The sequence below is a fragment of the Dermacentor albipictus genome, chromosome 5 (genome assembly GCF_038994185.2).
Source record: "Dermacentor albipictus isolate Rhodes 1998 colony chromosome 5, USDA_Dalb.pri_finalv2, whole genome shotgun sequence".
Classification (NCBI taxonomy): Eukaryota; Metazoa; Arthropoda; class Arachnida; order Ixodida; family Ixodidae; genus Dermacentor; species Dermacentor albipictus.
In genome coordinates this window covers 96,007,684-96,033,565 of record NC_091825.1, presented here as the reverse complement: position 1 = coordinate 96,033,565, position 25,882 = coordinate 96,007,684, and the positions used below count along the sequence as shown (strand labels likewise).

The 25,882-nt window shown below is 50.8% G+C and overlaps 3 protein-coding genes and 1 pseudogene across 10 annotated transcripts in view; 2 read left to right on the top strand and 2 right to left on the bottom strand.

Moving 5' to 3' along the window:
- LOC135918633 (uncharacterized) overlaps positions 1-5,014 on the top strand; it is a 50,379-nt gene extending 45,365 nt beyond the window's left edge. For both annotated transcript variants that reach the window (XM_065452262.1, XM_065452261.1), the window contains exon 3: positions 4,437-5,014. In XM_065452262.1, the coding sequence (XP_065308334.1) occupies positions 4,437-4,836 (400 nt within the window). In that variant the 3' untranslated portion in view covers positions 4,837-5,014. The remainder of the gene's footprint in view (positions 1-4,436) is intronic.
- The window catches only part of LOC135918631 (uncharacterized), an 84,393-nt gene extending 71,434 nt beyond the window's left edge, over positions 1-12,959 (top strand). For 2 of the 6 annotated variants that reach the window (XM_065452259.1, XM_065452260.1), the window contains exons 2-3: positions 7,604-7,868; positions 12,488-12,959. In XM_065452259.1, the coding sequence (XP_065308331.1) occupies positions 7,674-7,868; positions 12,488-12,838 (546 nt within the window). In that variant the 5' untranslated portion in view covers positions 7,604-7,673 and the 3' untranslated portion in view covers positions 12,839-12,959. Of the gene's footprint in view, positions 1-5,948; positions 6,090-7,603; positions 7,869-12,468 lie in introns of those variants that run through there. The other 4 variants (XM_065452257.1, XM_065452258.1, XM_065452254.1 and 1 more) reach the window with 4 other exon arrangements.
- Positions 1-25,636, bottom strand: part of LOC135918628 (presenilin-1-like) — a 40,900-nt gene extending 15,264 nt beyond the window's left edge. The window contains exons 1-2 of one of the 2 annotated variants that reach the window (XM_065452249.2): positions 24,042-25,636; positions 21,348-21,439 (exon numbers count right to left, since the gene is read on the bottom strand). In XM_065452249.2, coding sequence (XP_065308321.1) covers positions 21,348-21,439 — 92 coding nt within the window. In that variant the 5' untranslated portion in view covers positions 24,042-25,636. Of the gene's footprint in view, positions 1-21,347; positions 21,608-24,041 lie in introns of those variants that run through there. The other variant, XM_065452250.2, reaches the window with a different exon arrangement.
- On the bottom strand, positions 10,075-10,256 carry LOC135918650 (U2 spliceosomal RNA; annotated as a pseudogene).
- Positions 25,637-25,882: the final 246 nt, after the last annotated feature.

The following is a 25,882-nucleotide window of genomic DNA, read 5'->3' as shown; positions in this document are numbered from 1 at the left end:
ATCTCTCTTCTACTCCAGACTCTAATTCCGCAAGTCCGTAATCTCCTAGGCGAGGTCTGGCAGGTAATGACAATCTCAAAGCAAGAGGTCCGGACAAGGTTCTAAATTGAGGGTTTATTCCGTCCCTCCCTCCATTTCGAATCCCAGCTTCACTGAAAAATACTGAAAAATAAAGTGGGGGGCAGTGCCGATCCACGACTGAACGGGACACTGAACGTCAATTGCACTCCACGGCGATTCTTGAGAGAAAGCTTTGTATCCATGGGCGCTTTCGGCGTCTACTCGAATGCGCATCAGGGGCTGCTTCTCAACTCATCGAAGGAATAATTGAGAAGTGCTACTGAGGCACGGTGTCTTCTTTAACTTAAGGGCCGTCCGGTACTCCGTTCAGTGTATCAATGAAGAGCTTTCCGTATAACGTCTGTGAATACGGAGTTGGGACTAAGCGTTTGTAGGAGCTGATATCGTCGTTAGCCTGTAGCCACATGTGGTAATCACCTTGCTAGCAATCCCCGGTAACGATGCTGCTTGATTTGGGACCCTCCACGCAGACCGCCACATTGGCGGGTACCACAGCGCCCAACCGACCGGCGTGTTTAACTCTGTTCACTCCATCCACAGGAGCTCCAGGGGGCATTCTCACAACGTAGTAGAAAGGTCCAAACCAGTTTCTCGCGTCGCCTTTCCCCTCTTCCACTCTCCTTCCGTGTATAGACCGTTTTTTCGTAGGCGCCGCCATTTTGTGAACGCAGTGGCGCCGCCTATGAGCAGCGCCATACTGGCTTGGGTGAAAGCGGTCTTTTGCATGGTAGGTATACGCTCGGCGGTAGATTTTGGCGTTTGTTTTCGCAGTCGTGCGGTCTGTTTAGTGTGACATGCGTCTTCCACGTGGCAAACGGTTCTGTGAGACGTGCTGAAGTGTTTTAAGACGTCGTGGCTGGAATTTCTGCTGGCGATGAGGTGGACGGAAAAAGCAGCGCGATGTATGCGCGCATATTTGAGCCTACAATCAGCCTCGGAGATCAGTTGTGTATTTCTTAATGCTCCAATCACTAATGTGACCTTATTGCAGTGTTATCCTATATTTCTAAGCTGCGATTTAGGAGCCACGAAACATACGCGACGATCGTAACAGCGTATAGGTACCCTTCTGCTACTATAAGAGCTGTGCTGTTATACTTTGACAAGCGTTAAAACTGTTCGCTGCAGATTACATTGCGTGACTACTTTGTTGGGTTAATGAGGTTCCCACCCATGAATAAAAAAGTTTTGGCTAGTAATAGCAGCATACCTTACAGTCTGAATTCAGCTTGTCCATCAAAGCGACCGTTTACGAACTTCACGAGCGTCCTAAGCAGTATAGTAGGTGCTGGATTACAGATATATTTGTTCTATATAGCGCATGGTCCAAGCATACGGCATCAGCTGTTATATATTATGCGAAGCATATTACGAGAGCTCAACCCATCTCCTCAGGCGCGGCGGTGTCGCCTTTAATACCACGTGACACCATGACGTCACGACAGAGGAGAAACGGGGCTCCAAGTCGCGCCGTCGCTCGCGGCGTCGCGGCGGTATATAAGCAGCTGCGCTTGCCTCTGCTAGACACTCACGAGGTGAGATGACTCCTGGAGACAGAGCTGCTCGTTGGAAAGAGAAGCGAAGGTTGCGGCGTGCTACAGAGACTGATTTTCTAGGTGGCTTTGGCTCAACTCTTGCAAGATGGGCTGGGTGGGAATCGAACCAGGGTCTCCGGAGTGTGAGACGGAGACGCTACCACTGATCCACGAGTACGATGCTTCAAAGCGGTACAAAAGCGCCTCTAGTGAAGGCGGTGTTGCCTTAGAAACGAGCTGTTTCTAAGGCTCAGGCGTGCGTCGCTTGCTCAGGCGCACATTTCGTTGCCGCGCCGAACGCTGCGTTGCTCGACGCTCACCGCGTCCAATGCGGGGCGCGTAGTCGCTGCGCCGTAGCCCATTGTCTTACACCCCTTGGCGGGTCGACGGGAACGCTGTCGCGTTCCACTCTTGAAGGCGAAGCAGAGTAACGCATGAGTTGTTTCTTCGTCTAGCCGAACCAAATATAGCCAAGCAACAGCAGTTCACCAGGCTAAACAGTAGTTCAACAACTAAAATAAAGGCTAGTATGCTTCGCATCCTGGGCTTAACCTTAGCTAAGCCACAGCCATTTTTTATAAACGTTGTGCGGCGTTAGCCCGTTTTCTCTTGCTTCTTTAGAGAAAGAGGATGATAACCGAATTATTTTTTTGGTTGTGTTCGTTCAGTTCTCTACAACGCACTCACACGTATTACAGAAATATTGCGCTCAAAAATTGTCATCGCATTCTTTTAATGTGAACCCTCTCATATAACATGGCTGTATACAGGCCAAAAAGGCAATGCCGAAGCACACAGCTTATATATGTATCGTGCTGGCTCACCAACCGCAGTGATCGCTGTGTTGAGCAGCGCCATGGGCCTCATGCAGCAACGCTAGCGTAGACATATGGTAATTTCAAGCATACTAGACTTGAAATGCGTGAGAAAGATGCCATTGTATCACAAACATTTCATGGCGCCTGCCGCTCAGATGTTTCGTGGTTGCCTTAGGTTGGCCGTGCACGAGCATGCGCTCTTATCTTTTATGTTTTACTCCCTTCGCCAAATGATGAGACAGTGAGCTGATTTACCGTTTAATGCTGGTAATACAGAGACGCCGGTTTTCCTTGTTGAATTACAATCGATACAAGCAAAATAGTGAACAACACGTACACGCACCGCGACTGATAATGCGCGTACACCGCGGATGATTATGCGCCTCACATTTTTGCGCCCCCAAGACATATTTCTGCCTACAGTAGTTACCGATGCACCGAAAGACTTCCCTGACGACCTTATATGAACGAACATGGCGTAAATTTCACAAAGTACGATCTAAAACACCTCGACATCGTTCCGCAGCACGCGACAGCAATACTTTCAAGCAGCGCCGCGCCGGATCGCCCAAGCCAGAGAGGAGGAAAGGCTCTCCGCGCGCCCTATCCTCCTCACCCAAAGAAGCGGTCTATACGCACCCTCTGAACCCCCTCCCGACGCGGCGTGCAAAACAGCAGCAGCAGCAGCTGCACCGGCAGCGCTAGTGGAAAAGTGTCAAGAAGAGGCAAAGCTTCCCTACCCGCCGTGGTTGCTCAGTGGCTATGGTGTTAGGCTGCTGAGCACGAGGTCGCGAGATCGAATCCCGGCCACGACGGCCGCATTTCGATGGGGGTGAAAGCACCCGTGTGCTTAGATTTAGGTGCACGTTAAAGAACCCCAGGTGGTCGAAATTTCCGGAGTCCTCCACTACGGCGTGCCTCATAAACAGAAAGTGGTTTTGGCAAGTAAAACCCCATAATTTAATTTTTTTTTAAGCTTCGCTTTAAACGCTGTGCGTGCCGTAGTGAAAGAACACTTGCAAGCGTAGTTCTCAAAATACCATTCATCAGAGGTAGCATTTCGAGTATGTATAAATTCGGATGTTCAGAAGTGAGGGCAGGAATCGTAAAGTTTTCTGTGCCTAGCAACAGAGATAACAAGACATCGCTATGAGACGAAAGATTTGTGAAAAATTTCTAGGCTTTAGGCACCGACTTAGCGTGCGACATGACTGCATGTTTCGCGCGCCGACAACCAGCCACTTGGAACGAATTCTCTGGACTGCACCAGCTTCAGGATATTAATTTTCAAAGTGTCCGACGAAAGCAATTGTCGTTCCAGGTACTTCTTTGAGAAACCGCTGTTTTATGCATTGCAGCACAAAAGTAAATGGAACACCAATGCATTTTGACGGACACTGTGATATTTAATATCTCGGAACTGGTGCTATCCAGAGAATTCGTTCCGTGTGGATACGCCGCGCAGACTCAGCGGCTATAATTCGTAGATTGAAATATGTGGCGTAAAGGAATGAATTAAAACTGTAATTAGCGTAATTACATTACTGATTGAATTAACCATTCTTATTTCTCGTAGAAGTAATGACCGCCTCATGGAGTAATTTAGATCAAGGGTTATATTTGTATTCTCAGCCACAAGCAATTTCTAAAAAAATTGGTGCAGCCGCAAAAAAAGAATACACCCTGTACGTGTCTTCTGTCGAAATCAAGTGTCGTAAGTCAGCGATGGTGTGCGTCCTCGACTGCTGTCCTCGTCCTCCGTAGCTCCGTTCAAAGTTGAACCTGAAAAATCCCTCCTCGCGCGCGATCTCTCTGCCGACACACGTCGACTTCATCATCATCATCATCATCGTTTATTTTCCTTTAATGACCCCGATGGGGCATTCATTACATAAGGGGGATCGAGGTGTGTGGCAGCAGGAAACATTGCAGGGCGTGATCGGTATAGACGTGCACTTCCAATGCGCCTTACATGCCGCGCGTTCTCGTAACCTGAGCGCAGGCTACCGTCGACCACCGAGCCGGAAGCCTCCACCAAGTCGAGCTCGCTGACAGCCAGGGACAGGCGCAAGTGGGACGCTCTGCGCGCGGTCGGCAACCCCATGCAGACGGCGTGCATGGCGTGCAGCGTACTGTGCGGGCTGCTCCTGCTCGGCGTGCTGGGTTACATGCTGCTGTTCGCACCTGTCGGACACAGAACGGCCGCCGGGCACGTGCACAGGCCGACGGTGACCGCTGACCCCGACGGGACGACCGAGCGGGAGGACCTCATATGGCTGCCCCCTGTCACCGGTGGTCCAGCCGTCCCAAGCCGTCCAGAACATTCCCAAGCCGTCCAGAACACGAGTGTTGTGAATGGCTTGGGAATGTCGCAGCCTCTAGGGGAATATCAACCGGACTAAAGTGTTATTTCTCTCAATATACTTTCGCTACATATCTTCGAATTTCGCCAATGTACATCACTTGCTATCGCGTATACTTAATTGGTATTTGATCTGTGCTGCACTTCTTGCTTTGTTCTTTGTTTTCATTTTGCAATGAGTATATAGTACTCGTCTAATAAAATTAGCCTTTCTTGTTCTTCGGCTTATGTCCCAATCTAAAGTCGCGCCGTGACATTTTGACTCAAGGACCAGATGCAGCTAATACAAGAAACTGTCCAACGCCCTTCTTATAGAGAGGAAACAAGTAAAATGTCGCCGTTTCGCCGGAAAAGCGAGGCATCGATTGCGATAGCAAACTAGTGGACAGCTATACGAAGTAGGGATAGCAGTTTTATTGGCCGTATACGCGTAAACTTGTAACCATAAGCGGACTAACTAAATTAACAAATATGGTTTCACGCGCTAACAAGCAAACATGAACAGACATCAGTCGATGACTGCGGAAACGCGCTGTCAAAACGTTGGAGTGACGAAGCGCGGGAGCAGCAGCGGGCGCATTGACCTTCGCGATGCCTCTTAGACCTGCCAGAGCTTAGACCTGCCAGAGCAGCGACGGCTGATCCGGCGTGCACGTGGTGTGGCGTGAGCCAATGGGGCTCTGAACTAAGGGCTGCACCCTACGAGGAAGTCACCCCATCTCAGAAATAAATGGTTTCTCTCTCTCTATCTCCACACTCGGCTGCTTCTGTTGCCAACTTCACTTTTCTGCAGCCACCTACTTCAATTTTATATTGCCCATTTCTTCCCGTCTTCTCTCTTTTTATGCTTGCCTGATCGCCCACATACCCAGTGGCACATAACGATTCCGAGGAATTGGCCAAAAATGTTCACATATCTTGTGTGCCCCAAGTTGTACACTCGCCGATTCAGCAGCAGCCAGCAACTTCAAAGTGGAAGGAAGAGGCAAAGAAAGCTTCACTTAAAAGCCTTCTGGATTCAAACCTTGATTTGTTAGTCCCAATTTTGAAAACAGTTCCAGTTCAATATAGTCCCAGTTCAACATAGCTCGTTATTGTAGGCGCGTTCTAATCCTGGAAGCTGTAGAAGAAGGAGAAGAAGAAGGAGGAGGACGCGCAACCTGTCTCCACCGGCCACTGGTTTTGATATCCCAGTTTTGGTGAAATTTACAGGCTCTAACCAATCATCACGCTTGGCAAGGCTAGACGCTATGGCCACGCCTAGCTATGGAGCGACAGCAGAACCAGTGGAAGGTAGGAGGAATCATGCTACTCACACGTAGAGATAGCTGTTTAAGATATTCGGGACCTGAACAGACGTATAGATGAATGGGTGAGTGAGAGAATGTGCAGAAAACTACAGTAATGAGGAATACTTGTTAGGTAAGCGAAGATTAGGAACATTAGCTACGAAGCCTTAGAAGGAGTGAAGGAGAACGTTCACTTAGGCCAACTGTATACATAGCGAACGCTATATTCGCGAGAAACGAGAACAAAAGTTGCGAATAGCGCATTTCACCGAAACTCCCAAGTCATCACTGCGTAACTGTGCTCCCTCAGCGTAACTTATTATGATGTCGAAAATCGAAAGCTAAAAAAACGGGCGTGAAAGGAGCTAAGGGCTTCGCCCAGAGTCATACAAGCGATAATGAAAGGAAGCGATGTGAAAGTGATAGGAGCCAGTTCCTCCCCTTCACAAGAACGCGAAAATATTCGATAGAGGGGTGACAGGGCTCGAACGCGTGTAGATGGCATTCTAGTTAAGGAGGGTGATGAAGTATTTGAAACAAACAGTCCATTAAGATAGCACATTTGGTGCGAAGGAAAAGAAAATGCTATCTATGGCTGCTTATCGAGAAGTAGATAGCGCGACGAAATTGAGAAATTCATGCGTCTACCTAGCACTTACAGACAAATGGTGCAATAACCACGCAACACAAGAGAAGGCACACACACAAAACCGCAGCCTTCTGTGTAACTATATGCGTTATCTTTTCTGTCGCGTGGCTATCGCGTGATCTGTCGGCAAGTACGCGATACCAACGCACCCAACATTCAGCATATCCACGCCTAGTGCTTATTCAGCTTAATCGTCATGTCGCAATAGCTTTGGTTCATTTCAAACTCAGCCGACAAACCTTCCACGCATCGCCTATATTAATGCCGGTGTGTTTCATGAAACTTGCTGTCAAAACTGAAGCCACGGTTCTGATCCTGCTGCGGGTCGACTCCTTAGCAATGAATGCTGCAGTATACTGCAGCCTTGAGCCCCTTCGAGGCCCCACAACTTTTCAAATGAAGTAAATAGCCGCTGTGACATACATCTACGTGTGCTTTTCTCTAAATTTGTATCTCTGTGATGCACTAATTACGTTCAGACAAGCGCACGTGATCACTCTTTCTGTGACTCGCTTGCCGCGAATGAAGCCATCGGTGCCACGTGACTGTTGCAGCCAGCAATCGGACAGGATGGTACCACCCTGTCCCGTGACGTCGACCTAGTCGTCTGTGTCTACCTAGTCCTCCTCCTCTCTTTGACCACCGCGCTCCTCCTCCTCCTCTTTCACCTATTTAAATTATTTTCCTACGCCCACAAATTGTCTAAAAGCTATCTGATCCCGGCTGTTTTCTATGATTGCCCCAAATGCCCAGAACTTGTGAAGGAACCGTATTACGCAATCGCGTTAAAGGCGCAGTTGACTTACGTATAGGGTGCGCGCTTTCTGAGCCCTTTGCGGTATGCAACGTCAATCTCTCATTCCTCGCAGCCAGCGCGCCCTCTACGGGCCCTCCCCACCTGCGCCCGGCGCTGAAGCCTTCGCTGGCGGCCTCGCCTCCATGTCCGTTCCAGAGCCCCGCAGTGCCAACTGCCGCACAGCCGGTGAAGGCTGTCATCGGCGCAGCCACGACGGCGGCTTCGACCGCAGCGCACGCTGCTGCCTCAGCCGCCGCAACTCTCGGGTCTTTGGCGATGCTCCAAGGGAATTCCCCAGGCGGTCGCCAAGGCACGTCCCACGCAGGAGGCGATCAAAGGTTAGGACGTGGCGGAGACATTGAGCACGGAGGGCTTTTCCAGTGTCATAGCGCGTCACAGTGACTTTAACCTGAGACAGCGACGCGATCGTAGCATCGCGACTTCCCTGGCGCCAAGCAAAAAACCAGCAGCAAGTGCACCTCAAAGGAAACGCGTGCATAGGCCAGCTACACGACTTATACTAGTCCTTCTGTCCGTCCTTGTCCTTCGACATCGATGTATACTCATCTTCGCCTTGCTCAGGCGCTTCCTTGCTGCGAAACTCCTCGTGGCAAGGGAAGCGTGGACGGCCTTCCCTGACCGCAGGAGCCACCCGGGAGGGCGAGGTCCCACTAGGACTAGTCCTAAAGACAAGGCCTTAGGCTGCGTTTTCGTAGACGGCGCCATTGTAAAGAAACAGAGATCTGACCGTACGCCAGAATGCCTATTTCTCTCGGCTGCTTCTTCCCTGCTCTCGCCCGCAGTCCGTACGCCGAAGCCCAAGTGTGTTCTTCGGTGTTCGGTGAGAGCCGAACACACAACCTTCGCATCTCGCGTGTCTTGCACTACCATTTGTGCTACAACGACGGCTACCGATCCGTCTACTAACTTGGGTATTTATGTTTTACTAGATCTAGCCCTGGGAGCGTTAGCCAGCGCCACTCAAAGCCATGGCGGGCGAATGTGAAACATCCCTTTTTTGCCCGATGGCGTCACGTAACACCTGAACTTAGGAGAGCTGTCACATGGCTAAAAAGCCCTCGTATGCTACCTAATGAAATCAAGGATGCTGCCAGATTCAAGACCCCCGCTATGAATGAAGGAGGGAAGAAGGGAAACCAAAGGGCTCGATTTTTGTTAATCATGTCCATAGAAAACCAACCATGAAGCCAAGGAAAGCGTCGGGCAAATTAGCTGTAGTTGAAGTGGAAATTTAGAAAATAATGAGTTTTTGGCCCCAACGTACCGGCGACAAATTATCTTTCTTCCAGTTTCATTTCCCTTTTCTTTATTATTCTGTACATTTCCATTTCAACTACAGATAGTTTCCCCGATGCGAAAACACAGACCATATATATATATATATAAACGAGAAGAAAGGGGGTTAACCGAGGGGCCCGATTTTTATTAGTCATATCATGAGAAGCCAACAAACACTGACACCAAGGACCACATAGGGGAAATTACTTGTGCCTCATAAATGGAATGAAGAAACGATAACTTAATGAAAATTAAAGCGGATGAAAAAACAACTTGCCGCAGGTTGGAACCGGACCCACAACCTTCGCATTTCCCATTTCGCACTCCCAGGGTTTACTAGTACACATAAGTACCCAAGAAAGTGGATGGGGAAACAGCGCCGCGGTAGCTCAATTGGTAGAGCATCGCACCCGCCATGTAAGAAATCAGCTTTATTAAGACATTTCCCCGCTTTTCCCCGAAGGCGTTACGGCAGACAGATACAAGCTTGAAAAATATTCATCCTCGTGCACACAGTTGAAGTCTGTAGCGTCGTGCAATGTTTGCGTATCGCTTTGGTACAGCGCCTCTTTAGAGCTATTTATGTAGGTTAATGTTACTATTTATTTATTTATTTAAAGAATACTTCCGAAGACCAATCACGGGGGCATTCTAACAAGAATTTTCTAACAACAATCTTCGAGTTGTCGATAAATTCGACTTCGCCCTGCCATCCGCTTGCCGCATGCTTAGCTCAGATGGTAGAGCGGCTGCCCCGGAAAGGCAGTGGTCCCGGGTTCCAGTCCCGGACCAGGATTAATTTTTCTTCGGCCGCGAGGCTTTTCTTTCAAGGAACCCGAATGAGTTTCCTTTATAGCAGTCGCTACGAACGGGTGGATGTCTGATTTTCCCTTTATTATCAATTTTAAATGGGGAAGTAGTCAAGATACATGGTTCAGCAACTATACAGGGATATACAGGGTGTTTCACGTAGCTTGACCCAAGGATTAAAACAAGAATGATAAGCCGCAGCTGAATGAAACCAATTGCATATAGTTCACTTGCCATCATGTGGCGCTCCTCAGAGTATTTTTACAGCGAAGCTGTCTATGGCTAGGATCTGGAAAATGATGTGTCCGATATGTTTACAAAAACAAACAATCATGTGGGCCGATCCTCGTGATAGTGGAAAAGGATCCAAGCTCAATGACACACACCTCTGTGGGCTCGGGGACCTGTAACGCGCCCTTGAACTACCCTTGTCCCCATACAGGGGCCAATCCCGAGGTAATGCAACAACGGGCCGACCCGCGGCGGAGGCGACGCAGGTTTTAAGCACTCCGCCAACTTGCAAAAAAAATAAGTTTAATATCTTAAGTCCAAATACAACCCGCATCTGATGTTAAGCTGATAAATATAGATAGTACACTTTGACTCGCGTCGGCCATGTCTACGTTCGCACCGCCCTAACTTTGTCAGTGTTCCAACGGCTGGCGTATCTCCTTTCGTTCCGCTCCCCCGTGGTGGCGCTCCCGTAAGCATGCTGCCCGCGAGGCGGAAAGAAATGCGAACCGTCCATGCGGCCCCGATCCCGCAAACTTCGAACGTTTCACCGGATGTTACGGTTGGCGTCTGGCACCACGCGCAGAAAGGAATTTCACCCGACCTTCTCTCACCATGCCTCGTCGAAATGAGGCATGACTTCTCCTGCTATGGTTGGCGTCCCGCTCCTCGTGCAGGAAGGACTTTCCCTCACCCGACCTTCTTCGTCGAAATGAAGCGTGACTTCCTAATTCACCAGGACCATTTCGAGTGTCTGCCGGTCTGGCGGAAGCCCCGCAGTGTTTACAGGCCACTTTTGTGTGTGTGTGTGCGACTTTAGAGGGACGCTTTCCTCGAATGGTCAAACTCTACAGGAGAACTTCCACGAACAACAACGCGCAAAAGAAATGGACAAGAGTCTACAATTCCAGGAGGCACGGTACCACCAGAGGCGTGGTATAACCGGAGGCGGGGCCCTCTTTCCGCCAATCCTACTCTGTGCCGGTCGAGTGACGTCGATGGAAGCAAGGAATCGTGGGAGGGACTCCCACGATTGTAGAGAGCCTATTTAGGGGCTCCGAAATGTACTTTTATACACTTCATGCTCTTCTCATCTTCTTTCACCAACCTTTGAACAAACCGTGCAAGTTTCGCACTAGAAATCGTCTCGCCCTTGCTTGGTCGCCTTGATCTACCAGATGCCTGCAGCCCGCCGACAACGCCACGCTACCCCATTAGTAACGTCGGTCGAGCTTCGATAGACAGGCGTCGCTACAACTTCGCAGCAGTGCGATACACTACCCTGGAGTACGCAACCCTGAGCAATGGCCAGGTTTAAGAGGGAGTTTGTAAGGAACCATTTTTTTTTTTTGGCCTGTGTTGCGTGTGACCGCTTGCGGTTTTCGAGTTACCTCACAACCGTCACAGCACTGAGGGACGTCGACCAATGCACGATCGCCTTGGCTACGGATAAGCAGTGTGTGCCCTTGGAGTGCGGTGAGGTGCGTGTCGGTTCTACGTGTTGGGATTCGCTAGTAAAAGGTGTCATGCCGCGTTTTGCAACAGTATAATGGTAGGCTTGTAATGGCGCCTGACACCAGCAAAAGATGCCGAGAGCGAGTGGGGCTGTGCTAATCCAGCTACAGCCAAATTAGGAAGACCCATTAAGTTTCAACAAAAGACACTCCCTCACCATAACAGGAATTGGCCTTCCTGGTGCAGGATTCAGCCACTCCCTCCCAAATGACTCATTCGATCTACCAATGGCATTCAGTCCCCAGTAGCTGCGGAGCACCTGACCATGGCAGCGGTCACACCTGTAACGCAGCAGACGGTGTACGAATCTCAGGACCCGCGGACAAGCCGAGAACGGAAAATGATCAAAATTATGATTGAAAAGGGAGGTGTACAATCATTGTATTTTACCGATGCTGACATGAGGGGCAGAAACTTGGAGACTGACAAAAAATCTTGAGAACAAGTTAAGGACCGCGCAAAGAGCGACGGAACGAAGAATGCTAGGCACAACGTTATATGAGACAGAAAGAGAGCAGTTTGGATCAGAGAGCAAACGGGTATAGCCGATATTATAATTTACATTAAGAGAAAAAAAATGGAACTGGGCAGGTCATATAATGCGTAGGCTGGATAACCGGTGCACCACTGGGTTACAGAATGGGTGCCAAGAGAAGGAAAGCGCAGCCGAGGACGGCAGAAGACTAGGTGGAGCGATAAAATTAGGAAATTCGCGGTCGCTAGTTGGAATCAGTTGGCGCAGGACAGGAGTAATTGCAGATCACAGGGAAAGGCCTTCGTCCTGCAGTGGACGAAGGATGATGACGATGATGATGATGATAATTATAATAATTTTTCGTTCCTTTATTTTCATTTATTAAGCACAAGTAGTTTCCCCTATGTTGTCCTTGGTGCCGGTGTTTGTTGGCTTCTCATGATATGACTATATTTATTTATTTATGTGTGTGTTCTTCTTAGCTCTCTCCCATACAGTTATTTCCCATCTTTGACAATGCTAACGCATTGAAACGCTTCAGGTGGTTACGCCTGAATACGTATCAGTCCCGGCATTCATTTCGTCATTACGGATGCACCTTCACGTAGCCGTCGTCAACGCACGCAGGCAGGCAGAGCCCGATCCGCCCGCCGCGAGAAGCGCAAGCGGAGAGCGCTGCGCGCCCTCGGAGACCCCATGGAGAGCGCGTGCGTGGCACTTCTCGTCCTCTGCGCGCTGCTCGTCATCGGCGTGCTGGCATACCTGCTGCGGTTCGCACAGGCCGACGCCGCCGGGGTGGGCGGTGCCCGCAAGCGCTTGCCGGCCAGACCCAACATCACCGCCGATGCCGACACGACGACCGGGGCTGCGATGATCGTCCTGCCTGCGCTAGGTGGCGCCACTGACAGCGCCAAAGGTGGCGCCCGAAACATTGCAGCGGGCAACGGCAGTGCCGAAGGTGCCTCGACCATCAGCTGACGAGTCGCCACTTGGAAGACGCCGCCACCAAATCGAGATTCGTTCTGGGGAAAAGTCGACCCTTTGTTTGTCGCTTTGTATATGCTATCTATCACTGCATTTTGATCGTTATTAAAAGAAACACGCATTTACTTATTGCCCTCGTACGTCAACAGTAACGTTTACACAGTAATCGGCAGTCCTCGCAGGTGAGCGTAAATTTTTAAGGCGAAGCTTTCTTTCACTGCCTCCCGGAACACTTTCCACCAGAGCCATCCACAAGGACCCGTCGAAAAGTTTGGCTACACACTAGGGGTTATAGCAAACGATTTATGGAGCGTTCCACCGAAGAAAAAAAAAAGGAAATGAAAGGGGTAGTGTAGCCGAGTTAAGGAACAGCGCAAAGCATCGCGTGGTGAGTGGAGGCGCGCTACCCTGACCAGGGTAGCGCGCCTCTTTCCAGTTGCCTCGACTAGTGCTTTTCTATACTGCACGTCTCTTACATCGGAGACGGGTGCCCATCACCTCCTCCTATTTCGTCGGATTCCCGACTCCGCGACTCTCACATCATGCCTTTTGTCTCTCTCCTTCCCCCAGTGCAAGGTAGCAAACCGGACGTGCTTCTGGTTGACCTCCCTGCCTTTCTGATCTCTCTCTCTCTCGCTCACTGTTGCAGTGCCATAATACACTCTATAAGTGATGCAGTTCACTTCCCAAGGCGGTGCTGCGCGCTCAACGTTTCACGGGGACCTCCTAGTTGACACCGCTACTCCAATAGCTATTGGTCCGCCGTCGGTGGCATAACGTGTGACGTGGAAGAGCCATTGCACGTGACGTTACTCGCCCATCACCGCAATGGCTATGGAGGAGAAGGACGGCGTCGACACTTGGCTTTTCTGCAGTTTTTAATACTTTGCAGCACAGTCACTGCGTAATTTTCGCACCATCATTAACCGTTTTCAATGCCCAAGCCTGATGAGGGGCCTTCTGACGTGCACCCAACCCACAATAGAAAATTGTTTTTATTCATGTATTTGTTTTTAATTTATAGCCCACATCCCTACGCAGCCGTGAGCTAAACTCGACCCCACGACTGAATGCTTAACAAAACGAATGTCACTGCCTCTGAGCACCCGTGACGGTTGCGTGTAAGGACCGACAGCTTTGAATCGGATGGTTTCCCCCTTGCGATGTTCGGTCATCTGGAAAGCTGGAGGCTGCAGCGCCTAGCGGACCAACATCCGCAAGTGAGAGGCAAGAGTAGTTCCCTTAGCAGATTCGCTGACTTCGGCTTCAAGTCAGTGCAGATGCCGTATAGAAACGCCCGAATTACCCGTGTACGGTGTGACACTTCACCACCACCTTGTCGCATCTGCCACGGCGCAACTGGTGCTATTGTGGAGCGTCATTCTCGCCGCGTTGACTATACTGCTGATTACGCTGCTGATTTGCGCAATTTCTAGAGGTCAACGATTTCTTTTTTCTTCAATATTGTTACGTAAGAAGACGCAAATGAAAAGCTATATACAAGTATATTTACAACGTAATACGCCGCACTTGGCCAAGAGGCAACAGCCCGCGCTAGCCTCCAATCGTTGTCGTCGTCTTCTTACTGCTCGCCTCTTCGTCATCGGTAATACTATTCCGTAGCACTACCCCCGGCGGCAAAAGCGCCGTCCCGGAGCGACTAAAGGCCGGACTTGGAAACAGTGTAGTAGGCCTTGAGCCTACTGACGTGCACGACATCACTAGGTGCCACAGTAGATGACGAGGTTGAGCTCACAGGGGCAATTTCGTACGTCACAGGCGTCACCTGGCGCAGCACGCGGTAGGGCCCTGTGTATCGCGAAAGGAGCTTTTGTGAAAGTCCGACGTGACGAGAGGGCGACCACAAGAGCACGAGCGCACCAGGCGAAAACTGTACGTCACGGTGGCGGGCGTTGTACTGACGCTGCTGAGTGGTTTGCGAGTCCGTCAGTCGAGCACGGGCAAGCTGGCGTGCATGGTCGGCGAGAGCGATGGCGTCGCGCGCATACTCGCTTGTTGAGATCGAAGCAGGAGGAAGTGCCGTGTCAAGGGGCAAGGTCGGTTCGCGACCGTAGAGCAGATAAAAGGGAGAAAATCCGGCGGTGTCGTGCCGGGAAGAATTATAAGCGAATGTGACGTAAGGAAGGGCAATGTCCCAGTCGCGGTGGTCCTTGGAAACGTACTTTGACAGCATATCGGTAAGAGTACGGTTTAACCGCTCTGTCAGGCCATTGGTTTGAGGATGGTTTGAGGTAGTCAGCTTGTGTTGAGTGGAGCAGGAACGTACAATGTCGGCGATAACTTTCGAGAGGAAGTTACGACCACGGTCAGTGAGCAGCTGTCGCGGGGCGCCATGAAGTAAGATAATGTCACGCAAGAGAAAGTCCGCGACGTCAGTGGCGCAACTGGTAGGGAGAGCCCGCGTGATAGCGTATCGGGTGGCGTAATCAGTTGCGACGGCTACCCATTTGTTCCCAGAGGATGACGTGGGAAAGGGACCGAGGAGGTCTAATCCAACACGAAAGAACGGTTCCACAGGGACAGGGATCGGCTGGAGATGACCGGCAGGTAGCACCTGAGGTGTTTTCCGACGCTGGCAGGTATCACAGGCAGCAACATAGTGTCGGACGGAGCGAGCGAGACCAGGCCAATAGAAGCGCCGGCGGACGCGGTCGTACGTGCGGGTTACGCCAAGATGTCCTGCAGTAGGTGCGTCATGCATCTCAAAGAGCACAGTCTGTCGTAGATGTTTTGGCACGACAAGAAGAAGATCAGATCCGTCAGGGTGGAAGTTCCTTCGGTACAGAATGCCGCCCTGGAGGACATATCGGCGAACGGATGCGTCGGTAGGTGTAGAGCGCAGACGCTCGATGAGTACTCGCAGCGATAGGTCTCGGTACTGCTCATCGGCGATGTTAGCGAAGGCAGACACAGAGAAAATGCCGTCGGCGGTACTACTGTCGGCGTCGTCAGGCTCGTCTACCGGGTAGCGAGACAGGCAGTCAGCGTCCTTGTGTAGTCGGCCAGATTTGTAGGTGACAGAGAACGAATATTCTTGGAGACGTAAGGCCCAGCGACCAAGTCTTCCTGAAGGGTCTTTCAATGAGCATAACCAACAAAGCGCGTGATGGTCTGTGATAACGGAAAAGGGTCGGCCATATAAGTATGGGCGGAACTTCGCAACCGCCCAAACTAGGGCCAGACACTCACGCTCAGTGATGGAATAGTTGCGCTCCGCGGGTGAGAGGAGCCTGCTGGCGTAAGCGATAACACGGTCGTTGCCGCGGTGGCGTTGTGCCAGTACTGCGCCAATTCCGTGACCGCTGGCATCAGTACGAACTTCGGTAGGCGCAGAAGGATCAAAATGGGCCAGAACGGGAGGCGTTGTGAGAACGTCGATTAGATGCGAGAATGCAGAGGCCTCGTTATCGCCCCACTGGAAAGGGGCGTCTTTTTTCAAAAGCTCGGTTAGTGGTCGTGCTATGGCCGCGAAATTTTTCACGAAACGGCGGAAGTAGGAACAAAGGCCGATGAAGCTGCGCACATCCTTGACACACTTCGGAACAGGAAAGTGCGTAACAGCATGGATCTTGCCTGGGTCCGGTTGCACTCCGTTCGCGTCAACGAGATGCCCAAGGACGGTAATCTGGCGACGGCCGAATTGGCACTTCGATGCGTTCAGTTGCAGACCGGCGCGACGAAAAACGTCCATGACTGCCGAGAGGCGCTCGAGGTGCGTAGCGAACGTTGGGGAGAATACTATGACGTCGTCCAAGTAGCACAGGCATGTGGACCATTTGAAACCGTGAAGAAGGGAGTCCATCATGCGTTCAAAAGTGGCAGGAGCGTTACATAGACCAAAAGGCATCACTTTGAATTGATAAAGACCGTCCGGAGTTACAAAAGCAGTCTTCTCGCGGTCGAGATCGTCCACAGCAATCTGCCAGTAGCCGGAGCGGAGGTCAATAGAAGAGAAGTAGCGAGCACCATGGAGGCAGTCAAGGGCGTCATCGATCCGAGGTAGGGGATACACGTCCTTTTTGGTAACCCTGTTAAGGTGCCGATAATCCACGCAAAAGCGCCATGAGCCATCCTTCTTTTTTACCAGTACAACCGGTGACGCCCATGGACTACATGACGGTTCTATGATGTTATTGGCAAGCATTTTGCGAACTTCAGCGTGAATAACTTGACGCTCAACCGGTGACACTCGATACGGGCGGCGATGAATAGGAGGGGCATCGCCGGTATTAATGCGATGTTTAACAGTTGTAGTTTGGGCCAAAGGACTCTTTGATAACAGCATCCACCGTCGCGACGTTGTTGAATACGAGCAAGTTGAAGGCGTCATCGGCAATGCCTTTGAGGATGTGGGATACCTTGTCTGACTCAGGCATGTGTGCATCAACTTTGCGGCACAGAGCCAGGACGTCCTGAATGTACGTGACATAGGGCTCTGTTGACGTCTGCACACGGCCGGAAAGCGCCTTCTGCGCGGCAATTTTGTGACCGTAGGGGTTGCCGAACAAGTCTCGGAGCTTTTGCTTGAACGAATCCCAACTGGTGAGCTCCTCTTCGTGCGTCCGAAACCAAACTCGAGGTGTGCCACCGAGGTAAAAGACTACGTTGGCGAGCATGATAGTAGGGTCCCACCGGTTATTGCGGCTGACGTGTTCGTACAGGCTGATCCAGTCGTCGACGTCGTCCCCTTCTTTGCGCGAGAATACGCCAGGATCACGAGGAGCAGGGAGAGAGATGTAGGTCGTCGAAGTGGCAGGAGGGGTCGGAGGCGGCTGAGTCGAATTGTCATCGCCGGAAGCCATGAAGCTAGGCTCGACGTACCGTCCACTGCGAAGCTCCGTGACGAGGTACAGGGAACGTCCACCTCCACCAGATATGTTACGTAAGAAGACGCAAATGAAAAGCTATATACAAGTATATTTACAACGTAATACGCCGCACTTGGCCAAGAGGCAACAGCCCGCGCTAGCCTCCAATCGTTGTCGTCGTCTTCTTACTGCTCGCCTCTTCGTCATCGGTAATACTATTCCGTAGCAATATTTACTAGTTTAGAAAAAGAAAGAAGTATAAGTGAGCTCTCAAGTGCTAATAAATTTGGTGATCTGTAGGACAGATGACAGTCGAAATCGTCAGAACATCAGGATACCTCTTCCCGGGAAATTGCCTGAGCATTACCGATAGGACATCCTCACGCTGCAGTCACTCGCTGATGCTCTTCGCATGTTTTTTTTTATATATACTAAGCTACAGAGACCGTCAGCTCGAAGCGCCTTACAAATAGAGGAGGCCTTGCGTTCAGTCCCTGCAAGGTTTCAGTAAGCCGGCTGTTTCGTTAACAGGATCGCCGGTGGTCATCATTGCGAAGTGCCCCAATGTTCAAGTGGAATGAAAGGAAAAAATAACCTCCACCCGTCTTGTAACCCGAAGCTATAGTGTATACAAAGGTAACCCATACCAGTTTCTTCGGAAAGAAATCTTCGTAACTGAAGGATAATTAGTCCTGACTCAGGTTTTTTTTTTTTTTTCCAACTGCAATGCTTTTTTATAAAAAAAAACCGCATTGGTTTTTTTTTTAAGCTTCCGTGCTGGAAGACCCATGGATGCCAATTTTTTTCCTTTCGTGAATGATCCTACCCCTTGCGGGTTTTCGCAGAAATGATTTGCCATTCAAGCGGAATGTTAGAGGTTTCGTGCAAGTCTCATGTTTCATGCATCCATACGTAATTTTATAAGTTTTCACAAATTGCATGAGATTTCAACCTGACCTATAAGGATCCAACATACGACCTGGCTTCGAAACATGACAATCCTTCAAAGTGCGGCGAACACATATCCACACGGACCCCGCCGCTTCATAATGAGAACGATTATGTGAAGTTAAGAAACTAAGAGTGAAATGCTGCAGTTCCTGACGTCTACAGACCTTAGTGACCAAGTGTAGTTCCAGTGTGCAGCTCCGGATGTAGATGTAGAGCCTAGAAGTTAATAGCACATACACCCACTCTGAAGGATTAGCCAAGGACCTGGTAGTTCAATATAACATATGCAAGAAATGTAAAATAATTCAAATGAAACGGTAGACTAGAATTAAGAGTTAGATGAAGCGGCACCCTATGCCTTCGTTCTTCTTTCTTTTTCTTCCATAGACCCCTTCCCCCTGCGTAGGGTAGCAAACCGGACGCACCCCCTGGCTGACCTCAGTACCTTTTCTTCCTCTCTTTCGACAAAGGCACCTTGAGACAGCTACGCTCGCAGCGCTCTCTGTTACACTGTTCACTATTCGTCTTGATGCCAGAGTCTCTCGTTTGTTTATGCCCTGAGTTCGGAAATTCAGGGGTATGCTTTAGTAAATCTAGTAGCGCAGACGATCTGTACGCTATACGAAGCGTGACAATTTTTGCAATTGCCCGCAGGTGGGGTCTAAAATCGAGGCCCTAAAACCACGAAGCGGGCACGCGCATGAGGCGAGAAGTTGGAAAAGAAGAAATGGAAGAAGAATCTGGGGCGCCCGAATGTCGCACCGTGGCGTCTGTTCTCCGAGTCGCGCTTGTGCTCACGTCTCATCGTTAAGCCTACAACGACACCATCGCGCCTGTTTCGCCTCGGCGGCACTTCGTCACCGGCGTAAGAAAACTGCACTGGAGGCCGCACTTCCGCACTTCTGCCTGCAACGCTGGCGGAGATGGAGTGACACGCGCGCGCTCAGCCCGCAACTCGGAACACGATGCGAGTGACCATCAAGACACCGCCGGGCAAGAAACGAGCTCCCAGCAAGGAGGCCACGAAGCAGCCGCTGCGGCCGCTGTCTCGCGGTGCTTCGTCAAGGGCAAGGGCCGTGGCACTGAACAAGCTGCCTCTCCGAGACCGTTTCCTTCTCTCCTTTTCCATTCCCCTCATCCTCGTTTCGTTCAGCCTGCTGACGTTCATCGCCGGCCACGTCATAGCGAGGATGGTGGGGCGCGCCAAGGCACGGAAAGCCGAGAGGATAACCGCGGACGTGGGCATGCTCAACGCTTCCCGCGAATCAACGGCCACGTCCGAAGCGGCGATCTCGATAGCGACCGAAGCGATGTCTTTAGACGCGGCAGCGCCGCCCAACGCGTCTCAACTGGTGGTCGGAAGCGGCACCATTCCTACACTGATCGACATCCATACCCGCAAAGGCTACCGGCTCGAAGGTGGTTGGCGCTTTATTACCATTGCGCCGAAGACGCTAGACAACGGCCCTGCACTACCGTTCGACGATGTGGGTGCGTCGAGTACCATCCGAAGTGCTGCTGGCATGACGGGCGAAGTTACGCCCACCGAATTAGCGATAATTATCGAGTACCATGACCACGGCAAGGCACTCGACAAGAACACCGCTACGAGCATCACAGCTCGTGCCATGGGATCCCAACGGAGAGCCTACATTGGCAAAGGTATCCCGAGTCGACGGCCCACTTTCTAAACTATTGTACTATACTGAGGAAAAGGTCTAAAGATCACTATGCATAAACTATATTCACCTTTACTTTATACTACTCATTTGTACTGTCTGGAGAACGACTTCTGTTGCCAACATTAAACATTGCACATACTACAGCAAGAGATGGTTTAAGCGGTCTTGAGTGCTTTGTAGACCGCCATTAACAGTCGCGTTTTAGTAAATTAGGTTGCCAATCCCCAACTTTACAGTAGGCACACAATGAACAAATTAGAAATTAAAGCGAAAGAAATGGTATGTTCCAGAGTTTACCTTGCTTAAAGCGCGACATGAACACATGTGGTATTTGCCTTTGTGCAGATTCAGGACCTTCCGTGACGTCAAAGTTAGGTGATACGATGAGTTTCCAGTTACCACATCTGCGGAGAGGCATTACATTCCATTTGGTCCCAATCTTATACTTGCATTTATTTTCGTACATTCCACTCATTTTTCTTATTTTTGGGGGTGTCTTCTTTTTCATTTATGCCCGTGCGCACGTTTCGACCAACTCCCACTAGTGCTTACTATTTTTTGTCTATATTGTAACAATATCGCGGCTAATTTGCACCTGTTCATACTTATCGCATTGTAAAATCGCCGTTGTAAACGCAGTCTACACGTATTCGTGCAGAATATTGTGTCGATGTTGCAAAAGCCAGTTATTCGCGTTGGTTTCGACTAACCATGCATACATCAACCGCGCTTATATCACGATTTGTCCGCCTGCGTTTTATTTTTCTACTCTTTTGCACGTGCACACTGTTACGCCTCTTGCACTGATTCATTGCTTCCTTCAACGATCATTCTGAATTATTTTCTTGTCCTCAGTCATCCACATCATTGCCTCTATATTAGCTAAAGCTCGCAAACGAGCGTCACTTAGCGTCGAAAACCCAATGTCCCTGCTGCAGGTCCTGAAAGAACGGATATGGTATGGACAGCTACGGCAGCCGTCTACACCGCTGCCGAAACAAAGACGACAAATGTCACCAGAGCTGGGGACACCGCACTCACCGTTTCTGCTGAGACGAGAGCGGCTGCTGGCAGATCCGACACACCACCTGGAGATGTCCGCGGTGCTCCCGGGTCTGGAGATGGGAACCCATCTGGAGGATTCGTCGCAGACATCGTCGATCCCTACCACAACAACGACGAAGGCATCACCGACACCAAAACCGCAGAAATCAGCGATCCGTTCCTGATAGGCCCCTCCCCTCCAGACTACACGACAGCAACTGCCCTTGCACCGTCATCCACCACCGTTTTGCGCGCAGCTGACCTGCTCGACATTCCAGCGATCGACGACGGTATCTCGGTCGTGACTGCAGTCAACGGCGTTTACCCAATCGAGAACAGGAGTGCGTTTATCACAGCGATAGACCAGACCGAGATCGTGAGTTCAGCGCCAATGCAGGGAGTCACTCGAGCAAAGACCAAGGGTGAAGCGGAGGGCAGAGGCGCACATGTAGGCAGGTCAGCGACGAGCACGCTGGCAGAGTGGATGGTGACACAGCAAACGTGGGTGTCAGCAAAGTTAGGTACCCAATCGCTCGCAGCTACACGAGCTGAGGCAGCCGAACAACCGCGTGCAAGGCCGACGCATGAGACATTCAAGTCGATCCGTACGCGTGTGCCACTGGAAAAAGGCGCCCTCTTCGAGACGACCACGACAACGGAGACGCCTGGGAAGATGATCACACCGCAGTATATGTTCACAGGTAGGTACGGTACGATACCGAAGGACGAAGAATTTCGCTGGGGCCTTTTCAACAGTACTGAACATGCAACACCCAGAGCCGCTTCCGGGACAGAAATCTTTGTGTCCAACGAAGGAATCGGCAGTGCGACCAGCCAAGCGAAGGCTGCATCTCTGAGCTCGAGTAACGGTGGAAACGCTGCTTCTGGTGACACGATGACGCCTATCGCAAAAGAGGCAACTGATTCCAGTAATAACGTCAAGCAAGGAGGGATGAGCAGCCACGTTAATGAAATCGAAGAAACTGCTTCGCGTCCGAATGACGCAACTCAGTTTCATGGTATCGTAACAAATGACATTCCGGCTGAAAAGTCTAAAAGCACTGGCGTCAGCAAAATCAGTGCTGTGACGAGCACCATCCCTATATTTGCTACCACAGAAAACCAGACAGGAAAGCTAAAAGGTCTTGACGGAGTGGATGCTGGGGTAGAAACGAGATGGAGTAACGGAACAACCATTCACGGGGCCACAACGCCATCTAAAAATTTTAAGAAAGAAGCAATCGCCTCTCGAATTTCTTCCGCTAGCGAAAATTCGCTTGGGAAGACGTTTCGTCAACAAGATACTGCAGGGAACACTACCAGCAGCCCCGTACTAAATGAATACGGACGCACAAATGCCGGCATTTTATATACAAACGGAGACATACGTTCCGAGGACACAAATGTGCACACCATGTTTATCAGTAGTCCAGGCATCAGTCGTGACGCATCCGTGCATACAGCCGCGGGTACAGACATAACAAGAGTGCACATGGCAAGCATTCGCAAATCGGGCACTGCTTCCACGGTGAAAGCAAAGTCGGTGTTGCCGGGCTATTTCCGCACCGGCCCCGGCATCAATCCAGCGACAGTGGCTGCTGTTAGCGCACCCACTGACCACAGCTTCACTGAAAGTGGGACTTCAAGAAACCAACGCAAGGCATTATCGACCACTGTCGTTTCCGTAACCGCAAGAATTGCGAAAGAGATTAGTACACCGGAACCTAGTACGCATTTACGCAGCTTCACGGCGACCCCTGGTGTTCAAACTTCGGTGCCCCTGCCTGCCACAATCGATGCACTCAAGGATAGACAGCGCGGCCAAGCATTCACGATCATCACGTCACCTATCGCCAGCATCGAAAACAGAGAGACTAACCATCGACAAGCCACAGTTTCTTCGGAAGCTCGCCACCCTATACACAGCGGCGGGAGGAACACTATAATTCCAGCAATGACCATCCAAACTGCTATGACCGGCAATAGAGGGACTACTACAATGAAGTCAACGACCGCCACTGGAGAAACTGGTACGGGTATGTCCGTTCGAGTCTCTGCTTTCGATGAAAAGGCGTCACCCACATGGGTGAATAAAAGCGGTGCTGACATTCCCGCGAACGCAACCGGTGCAACAATCGAGGCCACCGAGAACCGACCGACTGTAACCACCGAAGAAACTTCTACGGTTACTAATACCGATACGAACGGCGTCCGCAAAGATGAAAAGGGAAACGTCATCGGGACACGAGGGACGGGAGAGAGCCAATTCATTGCAACGAGGCTGCCAGTACTGGCATAGAGAGAAACAGAACTGCAGAAGCTAAGACTGCCAGTAACGGCGACGAGGGTGTCACGGCCTTAACGACAGCGATAAGCGCCGCCGGGACGCCGACGCGAAATAGTGAAGAGAGCGCGGACAGTTTGACCACCACTCGCAGCTCTGTATTGAGCGACCCCAACACTGAAACGCCTACCAATCTTGCGACTGCTCCGGCTAGTCCAGGCGGATCTGCTGGCGCCAGCGAAATCAAAACTTTCCCTGCCTGGCGCATTAATGACGCTCTCAAGGCAAATGCGGGCAAGTCACTGACCAACGTGGGTAGTAAAACGCCCGTTATTGGCTACACTAATGAAGCGGCTAGTGAGACAAAGGTAGAGGCTGCTTGGCGCATCCGAGCTGCTGTGACTCGCCTTTCGGTGCCCGTCATGACCAGCGCAGCGGCAGCCAATGGTGACGGTGTGCCGAGAAGCTCCGCACAAGATCCAGGCGCCGGGAGGAACGCGACCTTTCCCTCTATGATCATCCAAACTGCGATGACCGGCAATCGAGTGACTACTACAACGAAGCCAGCAATCCCCACTCGAGGAAGCCGAGTGGTCAGCTCAGTCCCAATATCTGTCTTCGATGAAAAGGCGCCACCCACTAGGCTGAATAACAGCGGTGCTCAGATTCCCGCGGATACGGCTGGTGCTCCACCTTTCACAGCTGTCCTCGAAACACGCCGGTTTAGTCTACCTGAGGCAATGACTACTCACAAGAGAATTTTGCCTGCCTGGACAATTCGATCCGCTGTAACGAGACATCCGACGCCAGCCATCGCAAAGTCACCCACAGCCTCTCGTGGATCAAGCCTGGTTAGGTCCACTCGAGCTGCCAGTTACCGGGAGACCACGCCCTTTCCCGCTATGCTCACTCAAGCTGCTGCGGTGAGTCATGCGGTGCCTATGCTAACAAAGCAAGCCACTGACATTCGCAAAGCGCCTATCTATAACATCGCTAATATATATGGTGTCGACAGGAACCCTATTCGCACCCGACCTGCCAAAAGCGCAACGACAGCCCGCGCTGGCGCTTTCGGCCCACCGATAGTCGCTGCCAGACGCAAAGATTCGAGTACAAGGCATACTGAAGAACCTGCTATCGATAGCAAGAACACAACAGTCTGGCACGTTCGGGATATTCTAATGCGCAATCCACGTCCAGTTTTTCGCAGTTCAGCGGTAGACGGCACGCCAACGTCCAAGCGATACAAGAAGGCCTCTGCAGCCGCGAGGCTGCTTCAACGTGCTGCAACGACCCGCACAAAGCGAGCCACTACGAAGGGTCAAGCCTTTGCCGGTTTCGAAACTCCGCCGCCTCGCTCCTAAGTCAGTACGGTAAGGCTGCCCACGCGCAGTACTTGTTCGTTCGCACCATCTTCGTAGCCTCCAGGCCAATAGGTTCAATGACTCCAACTTCCTGATTTCTTTAGGGTGAGCTCTCTTTGGTGACGACTCTGCTTTTTAATCCAAGAAGCACACTGTAATTTTAACCAAGCCTAACAAAAACAAAAATGTGTTGGAAATATCCGGCAAGGCAACCAGGCATACCTGATGCAACCTTAGGCCAAAGAAGAAGCTCAAGTTTCTCGCCGTGACGTCGTCGTAGCCTGGAGTGTCAGCCCCTTCCACTGCAGCCGTGTAAAATACTCTTACAGCGACACGTCATTCGATAGCGCGACCCAAATGTCGTCATATACGCGGTGTATTCGCCGCTCTCTTCGACGTCAAATTCAAAACGCCAGTTGTGGCACTTCAGTCAAGAAAACAAGCGCGTGGGAAGGTAACCTTCCCTTCTTATTTTGAATGCGAACTGGACGCACTTCAAGGAAGCTGCGGTGCAATAAAAGGTCTTAATTTTTTTTAATACATGCGATATGAGCTCGCTTATGCCAGACGTCCATAAATTGGGTCACCGCTGTCACTGCTACGTTATGCGTCCAAGCCCATGCAATAAATAACTAATTTCCGAACGTTTCGCAATTTACTAGTATTCTGAATTTTGAGGCTTTTTATTGTATTGGTAACTCTAGCCATGGAAGTATTCACGTCTTAGACGTAATAGTTCTGTGGAAACCCGGAAGGTGGAGAGAAGTAATAAACGGAGAATGAGACATCCACCTAATCGTAGCAATCGCTACAAAGGAAACCCATAAGGGTTCCTCGAAAGAAAATCCTCGCAGTTGAAAAAAAATTCGCCCCGGACCGGGACA